Source organism: Sebastes umbrosus, chromosome 3 (assembly GCF_015220745.1).
Source record: "Sebastes umbrosus isolate fSebUmb1 chromosome 3, fSebUmb1.pri, whole genome shotgun sequence".
Lineage (NCBI taxonomy): Eukaryota > Metazoa > Chordata > Actinopteri > Perciformes > Sebastidae > Sebastes > Sebastes umbrosus.
This window is the reverse complement of record NC_051271.1, coordinates 1,997,907-2,022,696: the sequence shown is the minus strand read 5'-3', so window position 1 is coordinate 2,022,696 and position 24,790 is coordinate 1,997,907. Positions and strand designations below refer to the sequence as shown.

General features: G+C 42.1%; 1 protein-coding gene across 20 annotated transcripts in view; it reads right to left on the bottom strand.

The window, feature by feature from the left end:
• cacna1ab (calcium channel, voltage-dependent, P/Q type, alpha 1A subunit, b) overlaps positions 1 to 24,790 on the bottom strand; it is a 178,956-nt gene that overhangs the window by 51,000 nt on the left and 103,166 nt on the right. For 15 of the 20 annotated variants that reach the window (XM_037764557.1, XM_037764562.1, XM_037764566.1 and 12 more), the window contains 11 exons: positions 16,209 to 16,220; positions 13,090 to 13,189; positions 12,813 to 12,973; positions 12,100 to 12,237; positions 11,764 to 11,965; positions 11,502 to 11,666; positions 10,693 to 10,803; positions 10,241 to 10,324; positions 2,054 to 2,170; positions 1,897 to 1,962; positions 376 to 473 (listed from right to left, as the gene is read on the bottom strand). In XM_037764557.1, coding sequence (XP_037620485.1) covers positions 376 to 473; positions 1,897 to 1,962; positions 2,054 to 2,170; positions 10,241 to 10,324; positions 10,693 to 10,803; positions 11,502 to 11,666; positions 11,764 to 11,965; positions 12,100 to 12,237; positions 12,813 to 12,973; positions 13,090 to 13,189; positions 16,209 to 16,220 — 1,254 coding nt within the window. The remainder of the gene's footprint in view (positions 1 to 375; positions 474 to 1,896; positions 1,963 to 2,053; positions 2,171 to 10,240; positions 10,325 to 10,692; positions 10,804 to 11,501; positions 11,667 to 11,763; positions 11,966 to 12,099; positions 12,238 to 12,812; positions 12,974 to 13,089; positions 13,190 to 16,208; positions 16,221 to 24,790) is intronic. The other 5 variants (XM_037764577.1, XM_037764578.1, XM_037764564.1 and 2 more) reach the window with 1 other exon arrangement.

The following is a 24,790-nucleotide window of genomic DNA, read 5'->3' as shown; positions in this document are numbered from 1 at the left end:
CTAGTCTGATCCATCCATCCTCTGAATGCTCTAGGTCTCTAGTTTGATCCATCCATCCTCTGAATGCTCTAGGTCTCTAGTCTGATCCATCCATCCTCTGAATGCTCCAGGTCTCTAGTCTGATCCATCCATCCTCTGAATGCTCTAGGTCTCTAGTTTGTGGCTGTAAAGTTTCATGAGGCTGTGATTATCCTAGAGGTCACCACAGGTCATTTTATACAGTGAGGTCAATGAAATGTCTCCTATGGGGACTACCATCATCACACATGAATCCAGTTGGGCTCGTTGGATGGGTTCTATGTTTGCAGTTTTAGAGGGAGGAGGCCTGTGTGAACATTATGATATACAGTATATGTGTTTAAATGAAAGACTCACCTGAACAGCAGCATGAGGGCCATGATGAAGGTTCTGAAGTTATTGTGCTCGTCGATGGCGCTCCTTTCCTCTTCATCTAGTGCCAAATTCCCAAACAACTAAAACACATAAACAGTGGAGAAAGAAATCAACAAGAAAAAGAAAAACACACACATTACTGTATATTCTCCAGTCTGATGCAACAGCAGGAGCCATGGTGTGGATTTAACTGTTTGTTTTTTACTCCATCACAGTAAGGAGGATTTATCTGCTGCATTTATTTGACAGCTTTAGTTACTTTGCTGAAACTGAATCTAAATAAAACAGATACAATGCATTTTTATAAATTAAATGATTCGATAGTGTATGAATATTAAATTACAGGGTCACGTTAATGCTTCAGTACAGTAAACTAGAACTACCATTGAGAGCCACTGTACCTGTATGAGAGATACCTTTAGTTTGGATACTTTAAGGACATTTTGCAGGTTCTACTTCTGTACTTTCACTTTAGTTCTTTGCTTGTAACTTTTGAATACAGGACTTTTATTCGTAACGGAGAATGTTTTATCTCTGCCAGGATATTATGTATTTGGTAACATGTGTGTGCGTGAGTATCTCTGGTCTGTCCACGGCTAATCTCACATCCTTCTGGACCCATTAGCCTAATATTTTGTTTGCTCATTTATGACCGTATGCTGGAGGGCCTCTCTGGGTTTTAGTGATTCACACTTCTTGAAAACACATTATATTGATAGTTTTACACTGTCCGACAGCTGATTCCTCGGTACTCTTAAAGGCCGGGTTGATGATGTTCTCCAGTAAACACTATTTGTTATATTGGTTGAAATGGTCTTTACACCCCGACAGCGATCCATTACTGATGAGCTCTGAAAAAGGACCGGAAAAGAGCCGTCATCTGTAGCTGCTGTAATCCTGTAAAAACGTCTACCAATCACTGCCTCGCGGTCCGCTTGGAAAGAACCAATCAGATGCCTCCCTGCTCGTACTCTACCCTTGGCGTGCACCACCCTGAACTCAAAGCGCGTCGCCGCCGCACGCTTACTAGAGAATGGAAGAGAAAACTCAGCCCTGCAGTAGCACTGCCGCGGTTACGTGTCATGAGGTAGCGTTGTTGAGTTGAGGTCCTCTCTCCGCTCTGTGTCTGTGAAGTAGTTACGATGCGGCGGTGCTTGTGCATGTGTGTGTGGGGGGGCGTTGCCTTGGAAGGAGCCCTGAGGGGTTGGGGGGGGGGTTTATACGGAGCCCCTATCTTTAACTGGCCGGTCGGGACTCTTGCTTCTTCTACGGATTACGAATTGTTCCTCTCAGAAATCCATCAAGAGCAACGCATATCACAAAATAGTGTTTTCCATGAAGACAGCTGTCAGAGTTTTGTCGAGAGCTGGAGGCGTAAAACCCCTGACATTGTGGTATTGGTACATTTATGTAGGTAAAGAACGTGAACACCAAACACTAGATTAGATCAGCTGTTCATATAACAACATATCTAATTGAAATGGGCAGATAGGCAGCACTCACCTGCATGCCGATGATGGCATAGATGAAGAAGAGCATCGCAATGAGCAGGCACACGTATGGCAGAGCCTACCAGAGCAGAGGAAGAGAGAAGAGGTTAATAGAGCCGTTACGTGTATTCTGACTATACCGTATGTACGTTATGTTAATGACCGAATACCTTAAAGGACTGGACGAAGGTCCACAGCAGGATGCGGATGGTCTCTCCCTGCCTCAGCAGCTTGATGAGCCGAGCTGCTCTGAACAACCTCAGGAAGCTCAAGTTGATGAAGTTATTCTACATGTACAGACGGAGAACACCGTCAGCTTCACCCAACACATGACACACCTGCACAACCTCCCTCTACCGAACACAAAAACCAAAACAGCGGAAGAAAGAGAGGTCAAAGAGAGAGAGGGATGGGGGGGGGGGGGGGGGGGGGGGGGGGGGGGGGGCAAACCCAACAAAACATAACCAACTGCAATTAGTAGATACAAGTATAAATGGGAGAAAGACAGAGAAAAAGGTCAAAAGACAAAGAAAAGACGAAAGAGAGGAAATAAGGGAAATCATAGTTCAAAGAGACTAAAGGTCATCATCCAATCTGGTACAGCAGAACGCCTTTTTTTTTTTTTTTAAAGAACCAAATGCACTGATCTCTGGGGGTCAAGCAGGCCACACAAGATGGAGCACAGTGCGCTGTGCCTGTCAACCACACACACACACACACACACACACACACACACACTTTGTGGCCCAAAGAGCGTGGCGTAAGGTCGTCTGTGACACCTAAAATGTTTGCAGCCCAGATCTGGTGCCATCTGTTGGATTAACTTGGAGCATGTTCACACTTGGGTTGAAGCTTGGAGGATTTTTCGGATGTTTGGGAACGTGTTGTTGTGGAATTCAGCCCAGAAATCTGGTCTCAGGTCTGCTTCCAGCGTGCTCTGGTGCTGTTCATAGGAGCCCAAATGTTATTATGCCCGTTGGAGACGAGCCAGGCCTGCGCAGAATCGATCCCCGGTGATCGCCGCGCAATGCATGCATGTTAGATTTGTGTCCGACTTGATGCCGACTCGCTCTGACGTCGTGCATACGTGGGCAACAAGAACCTCACGAGATCGAGGCGGCCGAAGTTTACGGAGTCAGGCGCCACAGCTGCTCTCCACCAACTGCAAGACCCAGGGCATTATGGGAAATGCCTGAAGGTCGCCTGATCAAAGAGTTGATTGGCTCTTAGTTTTGACAGCAAAAAACACGTGTTGTAGAAAGTCAAAACTTTCTGTGATATTGTGATATTGAACGCTAGATTGTAGGATATTAGTCTCATGTCAGTGTATGCATGTAATGAAAACTGACGCTAGAGGGGAACCTAGAGCGCCGTAGTTTGAAGTGTAGGACCACGGACCTAGCTGCCGTATTTGACGAGTTGATAATGAGAACATGTTGTTATTGTCCATGTGCATTGTTACAGGTCTACATGACACATTAACGTCATCCCTCGTTGGGTGCAATAGGAATATTTGTGGTGCAAAATAAATCTGAAATGTTTTTTTGTGAATTATTACTATGTGTTGTTTGAAGGCGCTGCTGGATTGTGACATGCCACACACCCAGGCATGACTGCTTTACATGGTTTTGTGACTAAAGAACCAGCAGAGAGATCATGAAGGAGTTGCTAAACACTCAACTGGCGTGACGTAGGTGAGGAATAGTGTTGTGAATGATACCTGTTTCAAAATCTATCGAGAGTTTGGAGTGACTCTTTTTTGCGTAAACAATCCTGACTCACTCTGCTAGACGACTGAAGAAACAAAGTACGGACTCGGGTATCTAGACCAAGTGTGAAAATGCCCTAAAACACTACTGCGTGGACTCAGCCCAATGAATTGCTGATTTCTGTTGATTTTTGTTACAGTGTCACAGAGAGAATAATATAATGTACAACAGCCAAACTCCCTGCTGAGGCCCCGGCATTTTGTGGTTGACAGGCAAGGCAGGAAGAGGAGCATGAAGAGGGAGAGGAAGGAGGACGAGGGACTAGCGAGCAGCCTCAGTTCAGGCATGGTTTGGCATGGCAGCATACGTTTCTTTGAGGAAAGAACTGGCCTACATGCAGACCAGTCGGGGCCAGTGGGGCCGAGCACATCCGAAGCTCTGATTCACACATTCACTTATTTAGTTGCACTGTGAGATTTTAATATTTGAAGTTTGCATCAGATTGTGTTAGAAAATTAACAAGTACTGGCTGCTAATGCTGTCCCGATAACACAAATGTGCATACCTTCCGCTGCAAAGAGTATGAATCGATCATTAAATGGTTTTAACTCGTTGCAGTTTAATCAAATGTGATCTTTCACCGATCCACCTGGATGGACAATTAGCTTAATGTTGGAGAATTTTGGGGTGAATTAAGCACTGTGACCAGGAAGCTTTTCCTTTCACTGTTTACAGATCAGAGTAAAATGAATACCGCAAAACTGCAATTAATAGCCCGGGCTTTTATTTGCTTTAATCACTGAACCCAACCAGCGTATATTTGAGATGGGCCTTTAATTCCGAGACGGGAGATACTATGTAAACATTTTTAAACCAGTATGAATAATACTGGTATAAAAATTAGGCTATCGAATAACAAATCAATTATCAATTGATCTAGCTCCAGACAGTTAACCACGCTCATTTTACGGCACCGACACAAAACCTCTCTTTATCCTGTTAAAACCCGTCAGCGACGAGCCGGAAACTAAACCGAGAACGGTGGGGACATTCTGTATTATGTAGTGGACTTAACATAACAATATTCACAACTTGGATTAAGATTAATTCTTTTGATTGGTGAACCCTTAAGGACAAAACGGAATATAAATAATCGAGGAATGGACACGTATTCGGACTTTATGACTGCTTCAAAGGTAAGGAGTCGCCACTTTTTATTCGTCTCTCTTGTTTACGGCTGTACCGAATAGTTTGAAGCTTAGAAGCGTAATAACGTTGACATTCTAGTTATTATTATGAATAACTTAAACACACGAGTGACGCGGCACTCAGCATCTCTGTAATTGTCCATTTAATCATTTACAAAATTCACAACATGCTTCCATCCAACGAAACACTCTGCTTTAATCCACATTTGTTGGCGTTTAGCCTTTCAAAAACGCCATTTTCTATGGTCAAAAAAACACAAAGGGAGGCACGCACCTAACGGGGCGCTTTAGCAGCAATCAACAGCACCGTAAATCTGAATGAATTATACTGGTGCTCATGGGTTGAACTGGACGAAAACCACGATGGTGACGGCCAAAACACCAAACTCAAGCTTCAAAACGGCGGTCCACAAACCAATGGATGACGTCACGGTGACTACATCCTCGTCTTATATACAGCCTCTGGTGGAAACAAACAACTTTGGTTGTTCCACCATCCGCCATTTCCTCTATTGGGGATAGTAACTGCAAAGAACTTTACATTGATAATCTTTGGTAACTGGGGATAGCTACCGATCGTTAACGGGGAACACAAAAGCGCTATCCTCTTCCTCTTCGATGTAATAATTTCAAAAATTGACAACATGCTTCCATCCAATGAAACACTCTGCTTTAATCCATATTTGTTGGTGTTTAGCCTTTCAAAAACACTTTCACTGGTCAAAGGGAGGCACGCACCTAACGGGGCGCTCTAGCAGCAATCAACAGCACCATAAATCTGAATGAACTGGTGCTCAAGGGTTACATAAAATGAACTGGACGATTGAATTGCGAAGAATCTAACTGATCTAGCCACACCCGGAGAGCATAAGGGACTCAACGTCTAACTGGGGCTCGGCTTTTAATTGAAGATTTACGGTATTATACTGTATGTAAGTGTGCAAAACGTTTTCTAAAGTTTTCTAGGGAATTGAATGCACATCTAAGTATGTGTAAAAATGTATTCCATTAATAATGAACCTCTCTACGTCATCAAATACAAAGAGTTTAAAAGGTCATCATCCAGGAAGCGCATGCACTGGGGGTCAAGGTTGAGACTGGTCATGTGGCAGCGGGTGACTGGGGGGTGTAAGGAATGGGTTGGGGGTATGCATGACCAATGAGGATGCAGCAGAAAGCTTTGAGAGATAAATTACAAACCAACCAGATTCTACATGTGCCAAGATGTAGAAAGATGAATGGGGAGGGAGTTTTATTTTTAATGTTTTTTGGTAAATTGTACATTGTGAGTGGGTGAGAGACATTTTTTTTTGGAGAGGTGGTGGGGTGGGGTGGGGTTGGTCGTGTGTTTGATTGGTCAGGGGCATGGGGCGAAACGCACACCATCACCATCATCATCATTATCATCATCATCATCATCATCACAGCACCACCACCACATGTCATGGCGCAGCACGGATGGAGAACACGATGAAGGATTTCATAGTGCATTTTGATTGGATGGATTTTTTTATCAGAGGAGGAGGGAGTGGGAGGAGGGGCGTAGGGCGCCAACAAAGTAGAGAGGTTTAAAGAAAGCATGTAAAGAGATAGAAGAGGAAGACGGAATCATTATGGGTGTCATTAAAAAGGCAGTGAAACACAACTCATCAAGTCAACAACAACAACAGTTAGCGAATGATTTGAGATACAGTATGTTCAGCCCCTCTCTGATGCCAGCCATGTAGCGCTTTCTTATTTGGTTAGCTTTAGTAACAAGCTCGTTCCAAACGGGTCCATGAAGGGGTTGTGGTCTCCCTAAAGAAATGTGAGGTAATTTTATTATTTTGAAGTGGAAACCAAGCGGCAACCTCCGGTTCTGAAAAGTGAATCCAACGCTGAAGTGCCTTAAACCTGCATTCTCTCTACCAGCCAGCAGGGGGCGACTCCTCTGGTTGTATAGAAGTCTGCGAGCAAATGAGCCTACTTCTCTCTTGATTTATTACCTCAGTAAACATTGTAAACATGAGTTTATGGTCTCAATCTCTAGTTTCAAGTCTTCTTCAATACAGCATGATGTTCATTTAGTAAATTATGGTCCCAGTTAGAGTCAGATAGACCATAAAGCAGAGGATGCTTTAGGACGGGGCTACCTTGTGATTGACAGGTCGCTACCACGGCGTTGTCCGGTCTGGGAGTTGTCCGTGTTTTCGTCTTAGAACTTTAACCCTTTCACAGTGTGTTTTCTGTTCATGAAAGTTAAAATTAAGATTTTTGTCGCCTAAAAATGTCTTATTCAGCGTTCGGTTGTACGGTGCTCCACCTTCTGGTGTCATTTCTGGTTCCTAAAAAAACAATATGGCGACGACCAAAATGCCGAACGTGAGGCTTCAAAACGTCAAACCAATGGATGACGTCACTGTGGAAACTTTCAACTTCCGTAAGTTATATAGTAAGAACTTACATTGATAATCTTTGGTAACTGGGGATAGCTACCGGGGAAAACAAAAGCGCTATCCTCTTCCTGTTTTGGTTGTGCAATGGTTGACGCACTTCCTTTTTGCCATAAATGGAGCCTTCATTTTCCCGGGAGATCGTACCCGGCGGCTGAGAGAACTGCATAGTGAAAGCGAAGCTTGCAGGGAACCAATCTTAACGCCGATGGTGTCATTATTCTACAGCCATTACATTGTGCGATCAACATTTACTTCATAATAAGTTAAAGCTATTGCCACTTCAATGTATTTTAAGTTAAATCATTAACCTCAAAGTATTTAAGCTGATTTATTTCTGTGTTGATTGTATTTTTTTGTGAGTTGGTTGTGTTTTTGGAACTGAAATGTGAACTGCATTTCCTGTACTTGCATGCCAGAGACTGTGCTCTCTATGTCATTATAAGCTACGGCTTTATTGTTAAATGATTACACCAGAGCTAAGTGTAACCCGTCGGTCAGTGGAGCAAAAGTCAAAGGGACTTGGGTCGATTTTAGCTCAGTTTTGGGGAAATGTAGTCCTCAGAGGTGTAACAAAATCGAGCCAGCTTAGTTAACCTGAACTAACAGCTGCAACCTGCCAACGTCAACACGGCGATGTGATTACTAGCCGATACTACCACTACAGCTTTTACTTGATGTGCAAAGATCAGATGTGCTAAACCAGCAGGTTTGCTGACAGAGAATCAATCAGACGTCTGAAATGATCAGTTCGCTGTTGAAAACACCGCTGACGTCAATTAATGTCTGTTCAGACAGCGTCCAACGTGGCCAGAGGGCGTCTTTAATCATCTGTTGTTTTGCAGTAATTAGCACACTAACTCTGAATCGAGTCAGTGTGAATGAGAAGAAGACTTCAGTACACGTTAGAGAGGTTTTGTAAGTTCAGAACTGGAACCCAGAATCCAAATTTGGTGTACGGTAAAAAAAATATATATATATATACAGTAACTGCACAACAGAGAGGGGCTGAAGCTGCTAGTGAATTCCACACATATCAATAGTCACATTAAGCTCATATGTATAGAATAAAACAGACATATAGTTAGTTATAGACATACAAACAACAAAATCACAGTTCACGGTGAGATAAACAGCACATTAAAGGCACAATCATTGATTGGTTCACATGTAACCCCAAACATCAGACTCTTCACGTCCTCCAGTTACACTTACAGTAACTATGTGAGCTGTAAGTTGAATGCGGACAAAGTGGATTTTTATAATCAATTATTAAATTGTGTGACAGGTAGAAAAGAAAATGCATTTGTTGCAGCAGTTAACGACTGCATTGAAAATAGGAATATTGAATATAAAAAGTGGTTAATCTAACTTATTTACATTTTTTATTGAACTTATTGTAGTATAATTATTTTAGGAATTATGCATGACTGATATTTTCCTCCCGTACCCCCTGCAGTACTTCAAAGTACCCCAAGGTGTACTAAAACCCCCATGTGAGAAACACTGGACTAATATATGTACACACAGACCATTGGTACTTGCAAGATACAATCAGCTAATATTAGTGTCTCTGTGAATCCCTTTAGCATCAGAAATGCATCTGTCTGTAACAGGAAGCTTTAACACCATGACAAGGAAACGGAGATGTACAACAGATGTTAGTTAAAGGGACTGTATGGAACTTTTTACACACATAAGTTGTTTTTAATTGCCGATGTGTGAACAGGTTGTAACCTAACCTTAAAGGATGAGGCCTTCTGCGACTTTATGGGTTTCCTCTATCAGCCTGTAGACTGCTTTTAATGTGAATTTGAATGTGTAATGTGTGAACCCGGGCCGTTTATACCGGGAAAAATCCAACGGATGTGACGTTATGCACGCTGGCGAATGCCTTCATTTTCAGCTCAGCTTACAGGGCTAACAGTGTGCAACCGTAGCTAACGTTCGATTAGCTACGTCCGCTAACGCCAACAAACGATCAGCCGCCACCACAACTCCAAAACAAACTCCACGGAAGCACAGAAACACAAAGTTACTGTATATCTGGTGAAGCCCGGCCAGCAAAACAGGAATGTGACCGACGTCGAGAGAAAACTAGGATCAACGTCAGCCGGGCCTTCGATGGTGGAGAGACCTTCGTTTGGTCGGCTAACGTTACTGCCAAGCAGGTGAAATATAGAGTGATAATGTAGCTACCGTTAATCAACATGATGCCTGTCAATCACGTTGAGTGTGTCGCCTCACAGTTTTGACCGATGCTTGCTCGCGTCTACGTAGCGCGAGCACGAGCAACAGGACGCTGACTGTCGACTGTCGTTGACTTAACGGCCACAAGCGTCACTGTTAACAAGTCATTTCTGATTCTTACATAGAGTCCCTTTAAAGGAATAGTTAATGTTTTCCGGAAAAAAACATGCTTATTTTCTTTCTTGCCAGGAGTTAGAGTAGAGGATCAATACCGCTCATATGTCTGTAAGGTAAATATGACTCCCAAACTATATTTTTATATTTTTTGTGCAGCTTACCTGATGGTTTCGAGAGGTAGTCAGACAGATTTATGGAATTATTTGATTGCATCATTCTTATGTGCATGATGTTTATAATATTCCTCAGCATTAAAACATCTTTTGCTTGTGTAATAATGTGAATGGCTGTCTCTAGACTTCTACAAATAACTCTAAATACTAAACAGGTAAAATACAAATCATGATTTTGGGAGAAAGTTCTGCTTGCTTGTACTTTCACTAAAGGATCTGAGTAGGTATTGCAGTATTTTTAAGGGCTACACAGAGTGCCATGTTATAACTCCAATAGAAGGGTGGTCAGGTTTACAAAAACAGTTCCATCAGGCGACTCCTCTAAATGGATTCAAAATGTATATGTACTGAGAACAGACTGGTTTAGACATTGACAACGAGTCGACCCGTTCATGTGACATATCATCGACTAATGTTGGGTTGCCACCATCAAGGTGAAGTGTCGTCCAAACGCTCAACAGCACTTACCCCTAGTTCTGTCACTAATATGTCAGTGATGGCTCCGAGGACGGACACAAAATCAAAAATGTTCCAGGCATCTCTGAAGAAATTCTGTTGGGAAGGAGAGAGAAGTGTTAGCCCAATGAGACGAGAGAGAGAGACGGCAAAGGTAGCCAATTGCATCCTCTCGCCACCGCGGCGGTAAGGGACACGCCCCTGGCCAACGGTGATGTTGTTACCGTGGAGACAGGCTGGAAGGAGGCTGATAGCGTGACTGCTGTGCGACACTGTATGCTCTGGGCTTTCCAGGGACAGGAAGAACATGCTCTAGATCTGTCTACCCAAAAATAACCCGCTTTATAAATGAATAATAGGATGAAACACTGAAGCATATAGACCGGGTCAACCTAGATAAGGAATATGTGCGGATGCGTTTAGGTGCTGCGTGTTTGTGGATCCTTTAAGTTCTACAGCCTTACCAGAGGGCCAAATGCGATGACTTTGAGGACTGATTCCATGAAGAAGAAGGTGGTAAACACGATGTTGAGGTTCTTCAGGACGTCATCGTACGTTTTGGATGCACCGTCAAACTAGAGACACAAAAAAAAAACAGATGGAAAAAGAATGAGAACAGTCAAACTAAATGTAGGAAATTAAAGCTGCATTAATCTGTTTTTTTTTTTTTTGTCATAATTCAACAAATTAATGACGACCTTACACCACAACGACATTCCAAGCGATTTCACTGTCGAAGACATATTTCCATTGTCGGAATAAAATCAAAACAAGAGTTTTGCTAGAGTTGCGGCGCGCTCACGTGATCTTGATCGTTTAGTGTAAGGTGGTCAGCAACTGTTACTATCAAAAGGAAAAAATCTGTCGCTAAACAGTTGAGCGTTGTGATGAAGGTAACACAGTTTATAGTCTAAGTATAAAGTATAGAAGTCTAATGCAGTGAGGGCCAAAGAGCTAATGTACTACGGAGTATTAAGGCCACATTGAGGGGGAAAACATCTGAGATTTCCAGAATAAAGTTGTAATATTCCGAGAATAAAAGTTGTAATATTACGAGAATAAAGTCATAACTTTACGAGAAAAAAAGTTGTAATATTACGAGAATAAAGTCATAACTTTACGATAAAAAAATATCGTAATAATACGAGAATAAAGTCATAACTTTACGAGAAAAAATGTCGTAATATTACGAGAATAAAGTCAGAACTTAACGAGAAAAAAACCTCTGGAATACCATTGTGTTGTTACAACATGTGCAGAGACAGACTCATACCTTCATCATAAGGACAATGGTGTTGAGGGCAATCAGAGCCATGATGCTGTACTCGAAGGGCGGAGACACCACAAACTGCCACATGCGATACTGGAAGCTCAGTTTATTCTTCGGCATGTGGCGAGTCAGAGGCCTGGCGTTGATGGCGAAATCTATACAGGCTCTCTGTAGGAGGAAAGTGAAGAGTTACAGCTGCATTAACTCTTTAAGAAACTTTAAAAAGTAAAGACTGAACACCGGATATCTCTGCTTCTCTCCTCACCTCATTCTTTTCTAAACTGTAGTCCTCCATCATCTTATCCCCCTGTTCCTGGAAGGTGATGATGATGAGAGCCACAAAGATGTTTACGAAGAAGAAGGGGAAGACAACGAAGTACACCACGTAAAAGATGGACATTTCCATCCTATAACCCGGGCTAGGGCCCTGATTCTCATAGGTGGAGTCCACTGAGTGCTTTAACACCCTGCGAGAGGAAAGAAACAAAGAAAGTCAAATGAGTTATGGCTTTGGGGGAAGTTTGTCTTCTTGTCATCTTTAATGAGTGTATTATGGACAAGTTTAGAGACGTGTGTGTGTTAATGAGTGCATCTCACTCACTGCGGCCACCCCTCTCCAGTGGAGACAGTGAAGAGGGTGAGCAGGGCCCAAGCCACGTTGTCGTAGTGGAAATCGTACTTCTTCCACTCCCGCTTCTGAGCTTTAACCTCATCTCTCTCATACACCAAGTACTCGCCCCTGAAGGAACACACAAGTATCAGTCAATAAAGACAGACAGAAATGGACATGCATATCTATCTCTGTTTATATTCGATATGATGAGAAGTTCAGGTTAATGTTGGTTTCTCATTGAATAACACTACATGTAGTTATTTAAATGACCAGGATACTCCTCTAGGTGGCAGCATCTGCACAACTCAAGTGATTTATGTTGTTCTCACTATTGTCCAGACATCACATCGCTGTGTTTCCTCACAAGCATGTGCAAAGTATCTCTGGCACTTTGAGAGTACCATGCTGTGCCATAATACAGTACTGTATGTACTGCAAGTATTAATAATAACAATACAGAATTAATGGTGTAATATTAATATGGTACTGAGATGGTACAAATCAGAAAATATTGAAATATTAAATGAAAAATGCTTTTGTTACTGAGTGAAACGTATTCTTGTTACTCAACACGAGGTGAACAAATACCTGCAGTACTGTGAATTATGCATGAAAAGCACAAACTGTCCTTTAAACTAGCAACTGGACAAAGATCTGTTGAAATGGACATGTTTAAAGAGTTTCCTGTTTGTGAAACCGACCTGCAGTCTCGCTCAAACTCTTTGGATTCGTCCGTGCAGTAGAAGAAGCGGCCTTTGAAGAGCTGCACGGCCACCACGGCGAAGATGAACATGAAGAGCATGTAGACGATCAAGATGTTCAGCACGTTCTTCAGAGAGTTGACCACACAGTCAAAGACAGCCTGTGAGGCACAAACATTAACAAACACACTTATTAACCTGTATGACGACTTCATATATCACAAAATACTGAATGCAATGGTCTGAGTGCTGTAGTGTCTGTTGAGCTCTACCGTACCTTTAACTTGGGGAGTCGTTTGATGGTTTTCAGAGGACGCAGCACCCTCAGCACACGGAGGGACTTGATCGTACTGATGTCTTTGCCCTTGCTGCTCCCCCTAGAGTTCAGCCACAGAACAACAACAACAGCAATGTCAGAGGAGAATCAGAGAACCGAGTGAAGAGATGGAACAATCATAAAGGGCTCTTACCGCACCCTCTAATGTCATGAAGTTGAATTTATCTTAAACACATAACCTCTATAGTGACAATCTCAGTGAGATACAACACACGATATGACACTCGAGTACACTGAACCAAAGCTCTTACAGTCTCTTCTTCTCCAGAGAGAAAGAAACTTTTAAGTGCACGTCAAACATGAAACCGGTGGGAGGGGAAAGCGATCAGTTGCCTGACCGTTTGGTTTCATGGACATCAAGAAGCATCATCTGTTATAATCTTCACCATGATACAATAGACATTCACTCATTCCATATCGACAGGCATCTCCCGGCAGAGTGCCCAGCCAAACCTCTTTCTTTCTTTTTCAGTGAAACACGCTGTTCGGTTCTTCGGAGGTAATGGGAGTTTTTAGATGTGGAAAACATGAAACTTTAAGTACTACATGGCTAGGATTATGTCGATATAATCCTGAATTTTGGAAATGAACTGACTCTGATATGTTTCACATAGCTTCCCTTCATTGAAATCCAGTTTTCAGAACATGTTTTTCCTTCGGGTCAGGACTGCAACCTGAACCGAAGTGCAGGAAACGGAGGCTATGTGAGACTCTTGGGGACATGCGATGCCGCTTGCAGAACACGACATCACAGGTCGTAACACGAACAAACACGTTGCACCAATGGCGTGAGAGCGACCGGCGGGAAAACGGTTTTAAAGACAAACTCGGGTGTTTTAATGCGCCTGCGAACCCCATAACTGAACATTCTGCTCATGATTTGTGCGCCCATAAACCAATATCAGTGAGGAAAAACTGTGGTGTCGAGGGAGTAAATAGCTGAGTTGATCTTTAGTGTAAGTGGATGGGCCATTTAAAAAAAAAAAAAAAAAAAAGAAAAGGCAGGAGGCGCCTGGACGCCTGCCAAGCGTGAGCAGAAGAGAGGTCGTCCATCAAGGCTCGCTCTTTAACTATGAACTCAGTTCCCGTGGCAGAACACGCAAGACAATTCAATTCAAGGCTGATTGATTGAGTCTGAGCCTTGGAAGTTCTGTGTGTGTGCACGTGTGTGTGTGTGTGTGTGTGTGTGAGACTCAATCGATAATCAATAGGTCTTCCTTCTTTGAAGTTGAGTAGGACTGAGGTCTCTCTATCAGAGCAGCTTGAGAGTATTAGAGTAAAGCCCAGTCAGGCCAAAGGTGTTAGGAGTTAAAACCATCCACACACACACAAGAACTCACTCATGCACGCACACGCTAGCAGCTCTTTGAGTCTCACGATTGATGTGTGAGTATTGTTAGTGCACGGTTTTATCGTTGTGTCACCCCTAATAAACAGCCTGATATGGGGCGTTCCTTAAATGTCAAACTGAGGTGATACTCCCTTAAACAAAGTCTGTGTTTTGAGCATGAAACACTCAACACCTGTTTGACTGTAAGGTGGCTGTAAAAGGCTTCTATACTCTCGTCCTCCGTTGAGCGCAGCAGCTGTTGAAAGCTGTTGGATTCACACCTGAATTAAAGGGATAGTTCAGATGTTTTGAAGTGGGGTTGTATGAGGTACTTATTCATAGTCAGTGTATAACGGTCGGCACACCTCCAGTTTGGAGAAACAGACCAGAGTACCAGCACTGGAGCAAAGCAATACAGTGCTGTGGATGGAGGCGGCAGCAAAACGGATTTTAGACACCTACAAAAAAATCAATATCAGTTTAAGTGTACGTAATATTTAGAATATTTTTGCCAGTTTACCTTGCCATAAGAAACAGCTGTACAGTCTATGTTTTTGACAGGAAACTGAAGCCGTTATCTATGCTCTCGCAAAAGCCACCAGACTCCATTGCAAAAAACAGAAATTTTACCTCGCAGAACACAGTTCCTGGTTATTTAGGTTGAAATAACTACAGAAGTTATGTTACCTAATTACGAAAGTTACGTAACAAATACGCCAACGTTTGTGTTGAAATTAATAATAATAATAATTATTATTATTAATAACTTATTTGTTTATTTAATTTATTATTATTATTATTACTTTTTTTCTCTTTGTATTATTATTATTATTATTACTTTTTATTTTATTCTATTATTTTTTTAAAAATGTTATTTCAATTTTAAATGCTGATGTTTTCTCTAGTGTACTTATTGTGTTTGTTTCTAAACTCAACTACTTAAAAATTGGTTTATAAACTATTGTAATTACGTAGAATACATATACGAAAACAACTTTGAAAAAAGGGAAAAAAATAAAGTATAAAAAATAATTATTAAATAACTACGGAAGTGGCGTTACTTAAGTGCGAAAGTTATGTTATAATACGGCAACGTTTGTGTTAAAATAACTAAGGAAGTGGCGTTGATTTCAACGTTGACTTCTGGTTTCACACGGGGCTAGAATAGCGGTCTCCTGGGTGAAAGTCCTGTGTTTTTAGGATGTATAAAAAATGACGTGCATTACTTTTCGTAGGCAAAGCTACGAATGGTGTTTGAGAACAGCCTATTTAAAGACGTCACCTCACATACATACATATAATATTATTTAAACTAAAATAAATATATTTGTGTATATGAACTGAGTATTGAGCCTCAGTCCTTCCCCTTGTGTTGGCAAAGGTATTGTTGACTTTGTAATCCTTGTCCTAACCTGTGTGAAGGACCAAGCCGTTTTTACCGCCACCTTTTAAGCCGTCAGGGTGTTACTGTCTGATAACCAAAACATAGACTCTGGATGGAGTATCACTTTGATAATGTATGTTTTATCATCAAACCCTTTAAATCAAAAACTATCGACGGAACCATGGATGACTTTCGGTGGCATGTGGAGAATAAGACAAGCTACGATACGGCGAGAATGAGCACGATACGACCAGAAGAACAAAGAAAGAAAGAGAGAGAAGCCAATTTGATCCGGTGGTGGAGAGCAGGGGGACAGAGCGTAGGAGGACAGAGGAGGAACTTTACCGGGTGCTAGTCCTGTCCAGTTTCACCGAAGGATGGAGACAGCGAGAGTCAGTGACAGCGACAGAAAGAAAGACAGGGACAGAGACAGAAGAAGAGGAGGAGGAAGGGAAGGAAGGAAGGAAGGAGAGGGGAAAACACATAGAAAGACAGACACACACAGAGACACATTGATAGAGAAAGACCGACAAAGACAGACACAAGACAAGAGAGAGAGGGTTTGGTAGAAACAGGGAAAAATACATCCATATGAGAGACAGACAAAGAAGGAAGGACAGCAAGATGGCCATACCCACACCCGCTAACACCCGCTAACACCCACTAACACCCATCCTGTATACACACACATCACTCCCCTCTCCCACACCCATCTCGTTTCCATGACGACTGGATGGGATGTCTACACAACTGCCTCCTAAATTTGTAATGGCATAAGTTCTACATGCTGTATTATAGCACATCATTTCATAGTTAAATAAAACTTGGCTCAATATAATTCTGGTAATAAAACATACGGATATTTTATAATACTTTGCATTACGGTTTATTTTCTGTATCTTGCATTTTAATGAATCTGTTGTTAAACGGTTTGTAGCGTTTAGTTCACAGCTTTTAGACTGCAGACTATTATCAAAAAAAGGCTTACATAAGCATTTGCAGTTTTTATACTTTAGGTCGACGTATCCTCAACAGTTCGTAAAATATCTTACGTAAAGTTATTTGTGCAATCTCCAACGAATGTCCAGCAACACGTGTTAATTTCCACTCATTACCTGCATACAGTCTTTTCAAAATAAAGTTCCGTTAGCTTTAGGAAAAGATTGTGGTGTGGGTTAAAGTAACTACGGAAGTGGCGTTACTTAAGTACGAGAGTTACGTGACAAATAATCCACCCGACCTCCTCCCTACGCGGCATTTTACTTATACTTCCTGGTTCATGATTACGTGGGATATATACGAGTTACTGTGCTTTACTGTTTCTAGGTATAGCTACGAATCGGTGTGAACAGCCTGCGTAGGTTTACATAGGTTATATTACCTATAGTGCATTAATGTGGTCAAATGTGCTAATCTGATATGCATAGAAAATTACGGGTAAAATACAATTTGAATTTCTTAAATAGCGAGATAACGCTTAAAATAATAATTTATATAATCTGAAAAAGATCTCATACAATGGTTCATATGATATCTTACAAAAAGTTAGTTTGTTATTGTTTGTGCATTTTTCTATGAATGTCCAGCAACAGGAGTGATCAGTGCACCTGCGCAAGAACCCTGCAGTGTTTAAGAAACAACACTGCTTGGTTAGGTTTAAGAAAAGATCGTAGTTTGGGTTAAAATAACTAAAGAAGTGGCGTTACTTAAGTACGAAAGTTACGTAACTAATAAGTCAACGTTTGGGTTAAAATAACTACGGAAGTGGCGTTACTTAAGTTCGGAAGTTACGTGACAAATAAGTCAACGTTTAGGTTAAAATAACTACGGAAGTCGTGTAACTTGAGCACGGAATTTGCGTAACAAACAAATCAATGTTTGTGTTAAAATAAGTAAGGAAGTAACATTACTTAAGTATGTAAGTTACGTAACAAGTCAACGTTTGGGTTAAAATAAGAATGCAAGTGGCGTTACTTAACTACGGATGTTACGTGACAAACAAGTCAACGTTTGGGTTAAAATAACTACGGAAGTGGCGTTGATTTCAACGTTGACTTCTGGTTTCACACAGGACTTGAATATTGGTCTCCTGGGTGAAAGTCCTGTGTTTTTAGACTCACCCGTCCCGCCCGACCTCCTACTGTACCTACGCGGACTTTATCGCTCTTTATGCTACGTCACTTGTTCTGCTTCACGCTTACGTGGATTACATACTAATTCATGGGATATATAAAAACTACAGTGCATTACTTTTCGTAGGTATAGCTACGAACGGTGTTCGAGAACAGCCTATTTAAAGAACACAATATTATTGAAAGTAAAATACATATATTATCTATATGAACTGAGCGTTGAACATCATTCCTTCCCCTTGCATTACAACATTTAACGATGTCCCTTCTATTCCGTCAGAACTGCACTAACAATCATCTACGATAACTTCTTGAGATCTATAATAAGAGCACTTCAGAGACTTTGGATGTGCAAACCCTCCTTCGCTCCTGGCTGTCTTCTGCTGCGCTACCATCTCTATGAAGAATTACCTTCACGGTTGGAAGAGGAAACTCGATTGCTGCATCCATTTACACCGATTCTTATCTTATCACACCATAATGATCAATTAGACCGGGCCTACAGCACAAAGTGCCCTCATTAGATCTGCAATCATCTAGTGGGGATTTTTATCAAAGCTCTTTTGCATGCACATCTGCACAGGGGGAAGAAAGAGGCGTTAAATCTTTACAAAAGTGGCCGGTTCCAGGTTCTCTTGACATGTTAGAGCACATACACTCAGGACAGCCATCATGAGTGGAGACTCAAGAAACCAGGATTTGTGTGTATTGTCCCATACACGCACACCGTCAATAGAAAGAAAAGGCATTCTCACAGAGACACTGCAACTGCATGCAGTTCTCAGTCAGTTAGCATCTATTCGGAGGATGAAGGGGAGCCAGAAGCGCAGTTGTTGTGTTTAAAACCCATAAAAAAGTGAAGCCATTGCACTCCGACCATGCTAAAAACTCCTCTTTGTACAATGGTTACCTGCTTTGAAACAGTGTCATGCGTCAAAAGTGACATTTCAAAGGTGTGTGTGTGTGTGTGTGTGTGTGTGTGTGTGTGTGTGTGTGTGAAGCCCCTAAAGCAAAACTGTACTGTAGCTCAGCCCTGGAGCAGATGGTGGGAGCGAGGAGGAGGCAAAGGAAGAGAGATGGTGGAGAGAGGAGGCGAAGGGTGAGGGGGCGATGATGGCGAGAATAGCATCCTAAAAGGGAGCGGAAGGGGGAAGAGAAGAGGGGAGGAGAGAGGAGGGAAGGGGACCAGTGAAGGAGGGGAGGAGGCATCCTTGTTTCATGCTGTGGAGGGTGCAGCAGTGGAGTGATTTTATACTTGTTTTTGCAAAGTGATATTTAACTTTGATTCGACAACTTCACTTTTTGCAGCGTATTAATGGAGCTCATGATCTGTCCACCATCATTATGTGTCTTTATGGGAACCTGGTGCTGCTTTACGGAGAGACACCCCAGGTGAAGAGGGTAACAAACTAAAACATATCACCATGAAACTTCCCCAGTTTATTACTTACATTAAGACAATTCTTGGTTGTATTTCAAGTTTTCTGAAATTTTACAGTATGTTTAAATATGCAAATGAGACATTATCTTATTAAATATGTGCTAATGTGCATACATTTCCAGAACTGAGATCTGAACATTGGATAAAGTCAGGTTTCAATTTGTTGACATGTTAGAGTCAACGGTTTTTATACTGATAAATACTGTTAACCGCCATAGAAAAATCAATTTTCGCCATGTTTTTAGGAATAACATGTTGTATAAATCAGGCTATGAATGATATATGAACAAACCCCTTTGTAGAAACCTTCAGGGTATAGAGAGGAATGAAACTGGACAGTTTGGTGGATGTAAGAGCTGCTGAAGTGGAGATTTCTGGCTTTCAAAATCTCATTTAGAGAAAACGGCCGTTAAAAATATGTATTATTATAATATAGTATAGAGACACTACAGGTGAATAGGATAAAAAAAAGAACTTATAGATATCACCATGAAACTTCCCCAGATGATTACTTATATTAAGCAAATAATTTTTTGTATTACAAGTTTTCTGAAATGTTATGTTTAAAGGTCCCATGTTGTAAAAAGTGAGATTTGTCATGTCTTTTATATTATAAAGTAGGTTTAAGTGCTATATAAATACTGTTAAATTTTAAAAACGCTCAATACACGGAGAAATACACACAGCCCGTATTCAGAAATTGTGCGTTTGAAACAAGCCGCTAGGATTTCTGTCTATTTGTGATTTCACAAATATACAATATTTAGATCATTACACGGTTTTAAACGTGAACATTCTAAATGTGTCCCAGTTTATTTCCTGTTGCAGTGTATGTGAATGACATTAGCTGACAGGAAGTAAATATGGACCCAAACTGTTGCCTAGCAACGCAATTCCGTTGGAATGCACTAAACGGAGCGTTTCAGACAGAGGGTGAATACAGGTATATTCAGACAGACAGTATGAGGAAAATAAAGATTTTTTTATCATTACATTATGTAAACATGTTCTGGTAGAAACACAAAATACATGTATGAACCTGAAAATGAGCACGATATGGGACCTTTAAATGTGCAAATGAGGCATTATCTAACGCTAACTGTTGGTGAATGTGTAATTTGTATGTTTTCTTGAGACATGTTATGGAAGCAAAATCTCAAATTTGATTAGTGCATGAAAAACAATGTTTTTTTTTACCTGGGGTGTCTCGCCTTAATACTTTTAATTTATAATTTTACTGTGTGTGAGAAATCACAATTATGTAAAAACAATATTTAGATATCATCTTTGTTTGCAGTTATTGTTGGTGGTGCTATATTAGATCTGATAGTAACAGTACAACTCTTGAACTTCGAACACGGCTGTGAAATGTTTAACCAAAGTAATATATCACTTTAAATTTATACCACCTGTCTCCTGAAAGCTTCACCTTTAAAGACTTGTATGTGCACCTTCCCCATCCTGCTCGTTGGTTCCCTTGAACACTGTTCAACTCTGCATTCACACTGAGAGCAACCACATGGTTTCAATACTGTCTAATGAAGATGATATGAGTTTGTGTGTAGGACTTGTAATGACTGTACATGATGTTATTGAACAACTTTTGTGATTGTCAGCGGTTGTCGGCGGAGGCTTCTAGTCGCTGACAGTGTGAACACACAGTGACATTCAGAAGACGACTATAACTTGTATCTGCTGGTAAGAACAGAGGTGTTCAGACTGAGTGTGAAGTCATTAACACCGCTGGCTGTGCTGCAGTGTGAGGTGTCTGCCTCTAGTCTTTTTATAGGAGATGCAAGTTAATTGTTTTTTTCCCCAAGGCATTGTGGGAAAACAGACGGGACAAGAGACTGACCTGCACTGAGAGAAAATAAAGTGGTGGAAAGCTTTTTAACTTTGTCCACTAATTATAGAAGGGTGTCCTCGGTCCACAGAGACAAGTGGTGGTGGAGGTGGTGTTGCATCCCCGAGTCCTGAGTCAAGACAAGCAAGTCCCAAATCAAGACAAGCAAGTCCAGAGTCAAGTCCAGAGTAAAGTCCGAAGTCAAGACAGGCAAGTCCCAAGTCAATTCCTGAGTCAAGACAAGCAAGTCCAGAGTCAAGTCCAGAGTCAAGACCTGAGTAAAGACGAGCAAGTCCAGAGTCAAAACAAGCAAGTCCAGAGTCAAGTCCAGAGTCAAGACCAGAGTCAAGCCCCGAGTCAAGACAGGCAAGTCCCAAGCAAGTCCTGAGTCAAGTCCCGAGTCAAGTCCTGAGTAAAGACGAGCAAGTCCAGAGTCAAAACAAGCAAGTCCAGAGTCAAGTCAGGCAAGTCCAGAGTCAAGTCATGCGTAAAGAGAGTTAAGTCCCGAGTCAAGTCCTGAGTCAAGACAGGCAAGTACAGAGTTAAGTCCCGAGTCGAGACAAGCAAGTCCAGAGTTAAGACAAGCAAGTCCCTAGTCAAGATAAGCAAGTCCAGAGTCAAGACAGACAAGTCCCAAGTCAAGACAAGCAAGTCCCGAGTCGAGACAAGCAAGTCCAGAGTCAAGACAGGCAAGTCCAGAGTCAAGACAAGCAAGTCCCTAGTCAAGACAAGCAAGTCCAGAGTCAAGACAAGCAAGTCCCGAGTCGAGACAAGTCAAGTCCAGAGTCAAGACAAGCAAGTCCCGAGTCGAGACAAGTCAAGTCCAGAGTCAAAATGTGAAAGGCCTTGTTTGTCCTTTCTGAGCTTCTGTAGAACGACGGTGAATAGGACTCGCTCCCTCTGTAGATAGAAATGGCTCATTCTAAGGTAATGATTCTTATTTTCAGGCGATTACAAACAAAATAAAACATACTTATTAATATTATATTCCATTTCTGCCAATAGAATCCCCCTAAATGCTACACACTGTTAAGTAGAGACAAATGGGCTTGTTTGGGTGCCAAAGACAGCGTAGGGATTTCAGAAAGCATTAACTTGCACATTTTAACCTCAGTTCATGCAAATCCGCATCTATCATGTATGTATTGGCTTTTTAATCGATGGCACCACCTCTAGAAGTTGCTTTGCATTCAATCTGAACACACTTTGACAGTTTCTATTAGCTCTAAGATTCAACGGACATATTTAAGCACATTCTTTGCCTGTGACTGACTCCGAACATCATCGACCTTCGTAGTCCTGAGTGATGCCGTCTACTGCATCACAAGTTGTGTTCAGGTTCATGCAGTCACCAAGGCAGACATGCACTGGACATCCACAGAGCTGAGGAGGATGCACACACAAGCTTCTTTCTCTCTCACTCACTCTTCTTTTTTTTTTTTTTTTCCTCAAACGCACATTCAGACCCTCCAGTTGCATATATCATACATATTTAATTCATATGTATTTGTCTATACACTGCCTCAGCATAATAACAAAATCATTCCACCCACCACCACACCCTGCCCCAGCATGCCTCCCTCCATCCCTCCCACGTTCAGTCTGACTTCCCGGGTCGTGCAGAGGAAGGAGAGTTAAATACCTGAGCCTCCGGGGTACGTTAACATGGTCAGAACAACAGATGAGTATGTGTGTTTGTGTTTCAGTGTGTGTGGGTAAAAGACAGACAGAGAGAGAGGGGGGGGGACGAGAGGCGATGAGCCTTGGCGGTGTTCTTCCCCCGTGGGCGAACAGATAGCCTGGGCACTTAAAGGGTTAAAGGTGTCTGGGGCGCCCTCACCCCCACGGACTGACCGCCAGGGACCTCCAGCCCGGAGGACGGGAGAGGATGAAGAGGCGGGAGGCGGGGGGGGGGGGGTTTGGGTGGTTGGGTTGGAGGCAGGATGTTGGCTTCAATGGTTGTTGGAGAGGTATGTGTGGTGGAGTTTGGAAGGGCAGAAGGGTTAATTAGGGACTATAGGGGGTTATATTCAGACAAGGGTGGAGGCTGGGGTTGGGTGGGGTTGGGTGGGGATGGGTGGGGATAACGGCAAGCTAAGGCAATGGGTGACGCTTATTCCCAACATACAGCACTGGGATTCAAGGCAAGAATGTGGAACAACTTGTTCTGAGGAGCAACTATGCACTCGAATAGTCAAAAAAATTACGTCCCATGCATAGACTCTATATAAGAAGTGGACATAGTCATCGTGACGTCACCCATTGGTTTGTGGACTGCCGTTTTAAAGCCTCACAATCGACATTTTGGCCGTCGACATCTTGATTTTTTGCAACCAAAAGTGACACGAGAAGGTGGAGCTAAGTACAACGCTGAATAAGACATTCTTAGGTGTCTAAAACGTTACAATTAACTTTGATGAACTGAAAACACACTGTGAAAGGGTTAAAGTTGTAAGACGAAAACATGACAACGCCGTGGTAGCGACCTGTCAATCACAAGGTAGCCACGCCCTAAAGCATACCCTGCTTTATGGTCTATTTGACTCTAAATGGGACCATAATTTACTAAATGAACATCATGCTGTATTGAAGAAGACTTGAAACTAGAGATTGAGACTATAAACTCATGTTTACAATGTTTACTGAGGTAATAAATCAAGAGAGAAGTAGGCTCATTTTCTCATAGACTTCTATACAATCAGAGGATATTGTGATTGCTGGCTGTTAGAGAGAATGCAGGTTTAAGGCACTTCAGCGTTGGCTTCATCTTTCAGAACCGGAGGTTGTCGCCTGGTTAGGAACCTTCCTAAGCAAAAAAGACTAATCGATCACAACCCTGGAATAGCTTATAGCTGCTAAGCATTAACGTATTCACATTGTCACTGTGAGCATGTGAAGCTGGGCATACACTGTAGGATTTTAGAAATGTTGTTATATACTTCCTGCTCCTACTGTACGAGTAGATCGTTTGCGATGTAAAGCCAAAGCTCACGACCTGAGTGATCTCACTGTACGGTCCGATCGTCAGCCACAAACTGAACGTTTACACTGTACGTGTAAAATAGAAAAAAAACACGGCCGGTCGGCTCCTGTGTGCCGTTCTGGCTGTTGACATTTGTCAATAAAGATTGGTTTGAAAGCTCCGAGGCAGGTAAAGTGTGTTTGCTAGCAGAGGTCTGTTCGGGTCACGATGCTAACAAGGCAGAAATCTGTGCCATCCTGTCTGCTGAAACGTCTAAAAGAAAGAGGCAACGGCGTAACATTGTATGGACTCACTGTGGCGAGGAAGACGTGGACAGTACGGCTTGGCCATTTTGCAGAGAACTGGAGGTAAGCTAGCTACGTTTTACTAGCTGTAACTATTGTAGCCTACATTGTTATCTTGACAGCTACGCTCGGATTACTGTAAAAAGAGGAGAAAAGAAGCGCTGACGTCGGGGAGTCGGCTCGTGGCTCTGCTTCAACTGAGCGAGAGCCTGTGGTCGGCCGTCCGACAGCCGGTCGGGAGGCG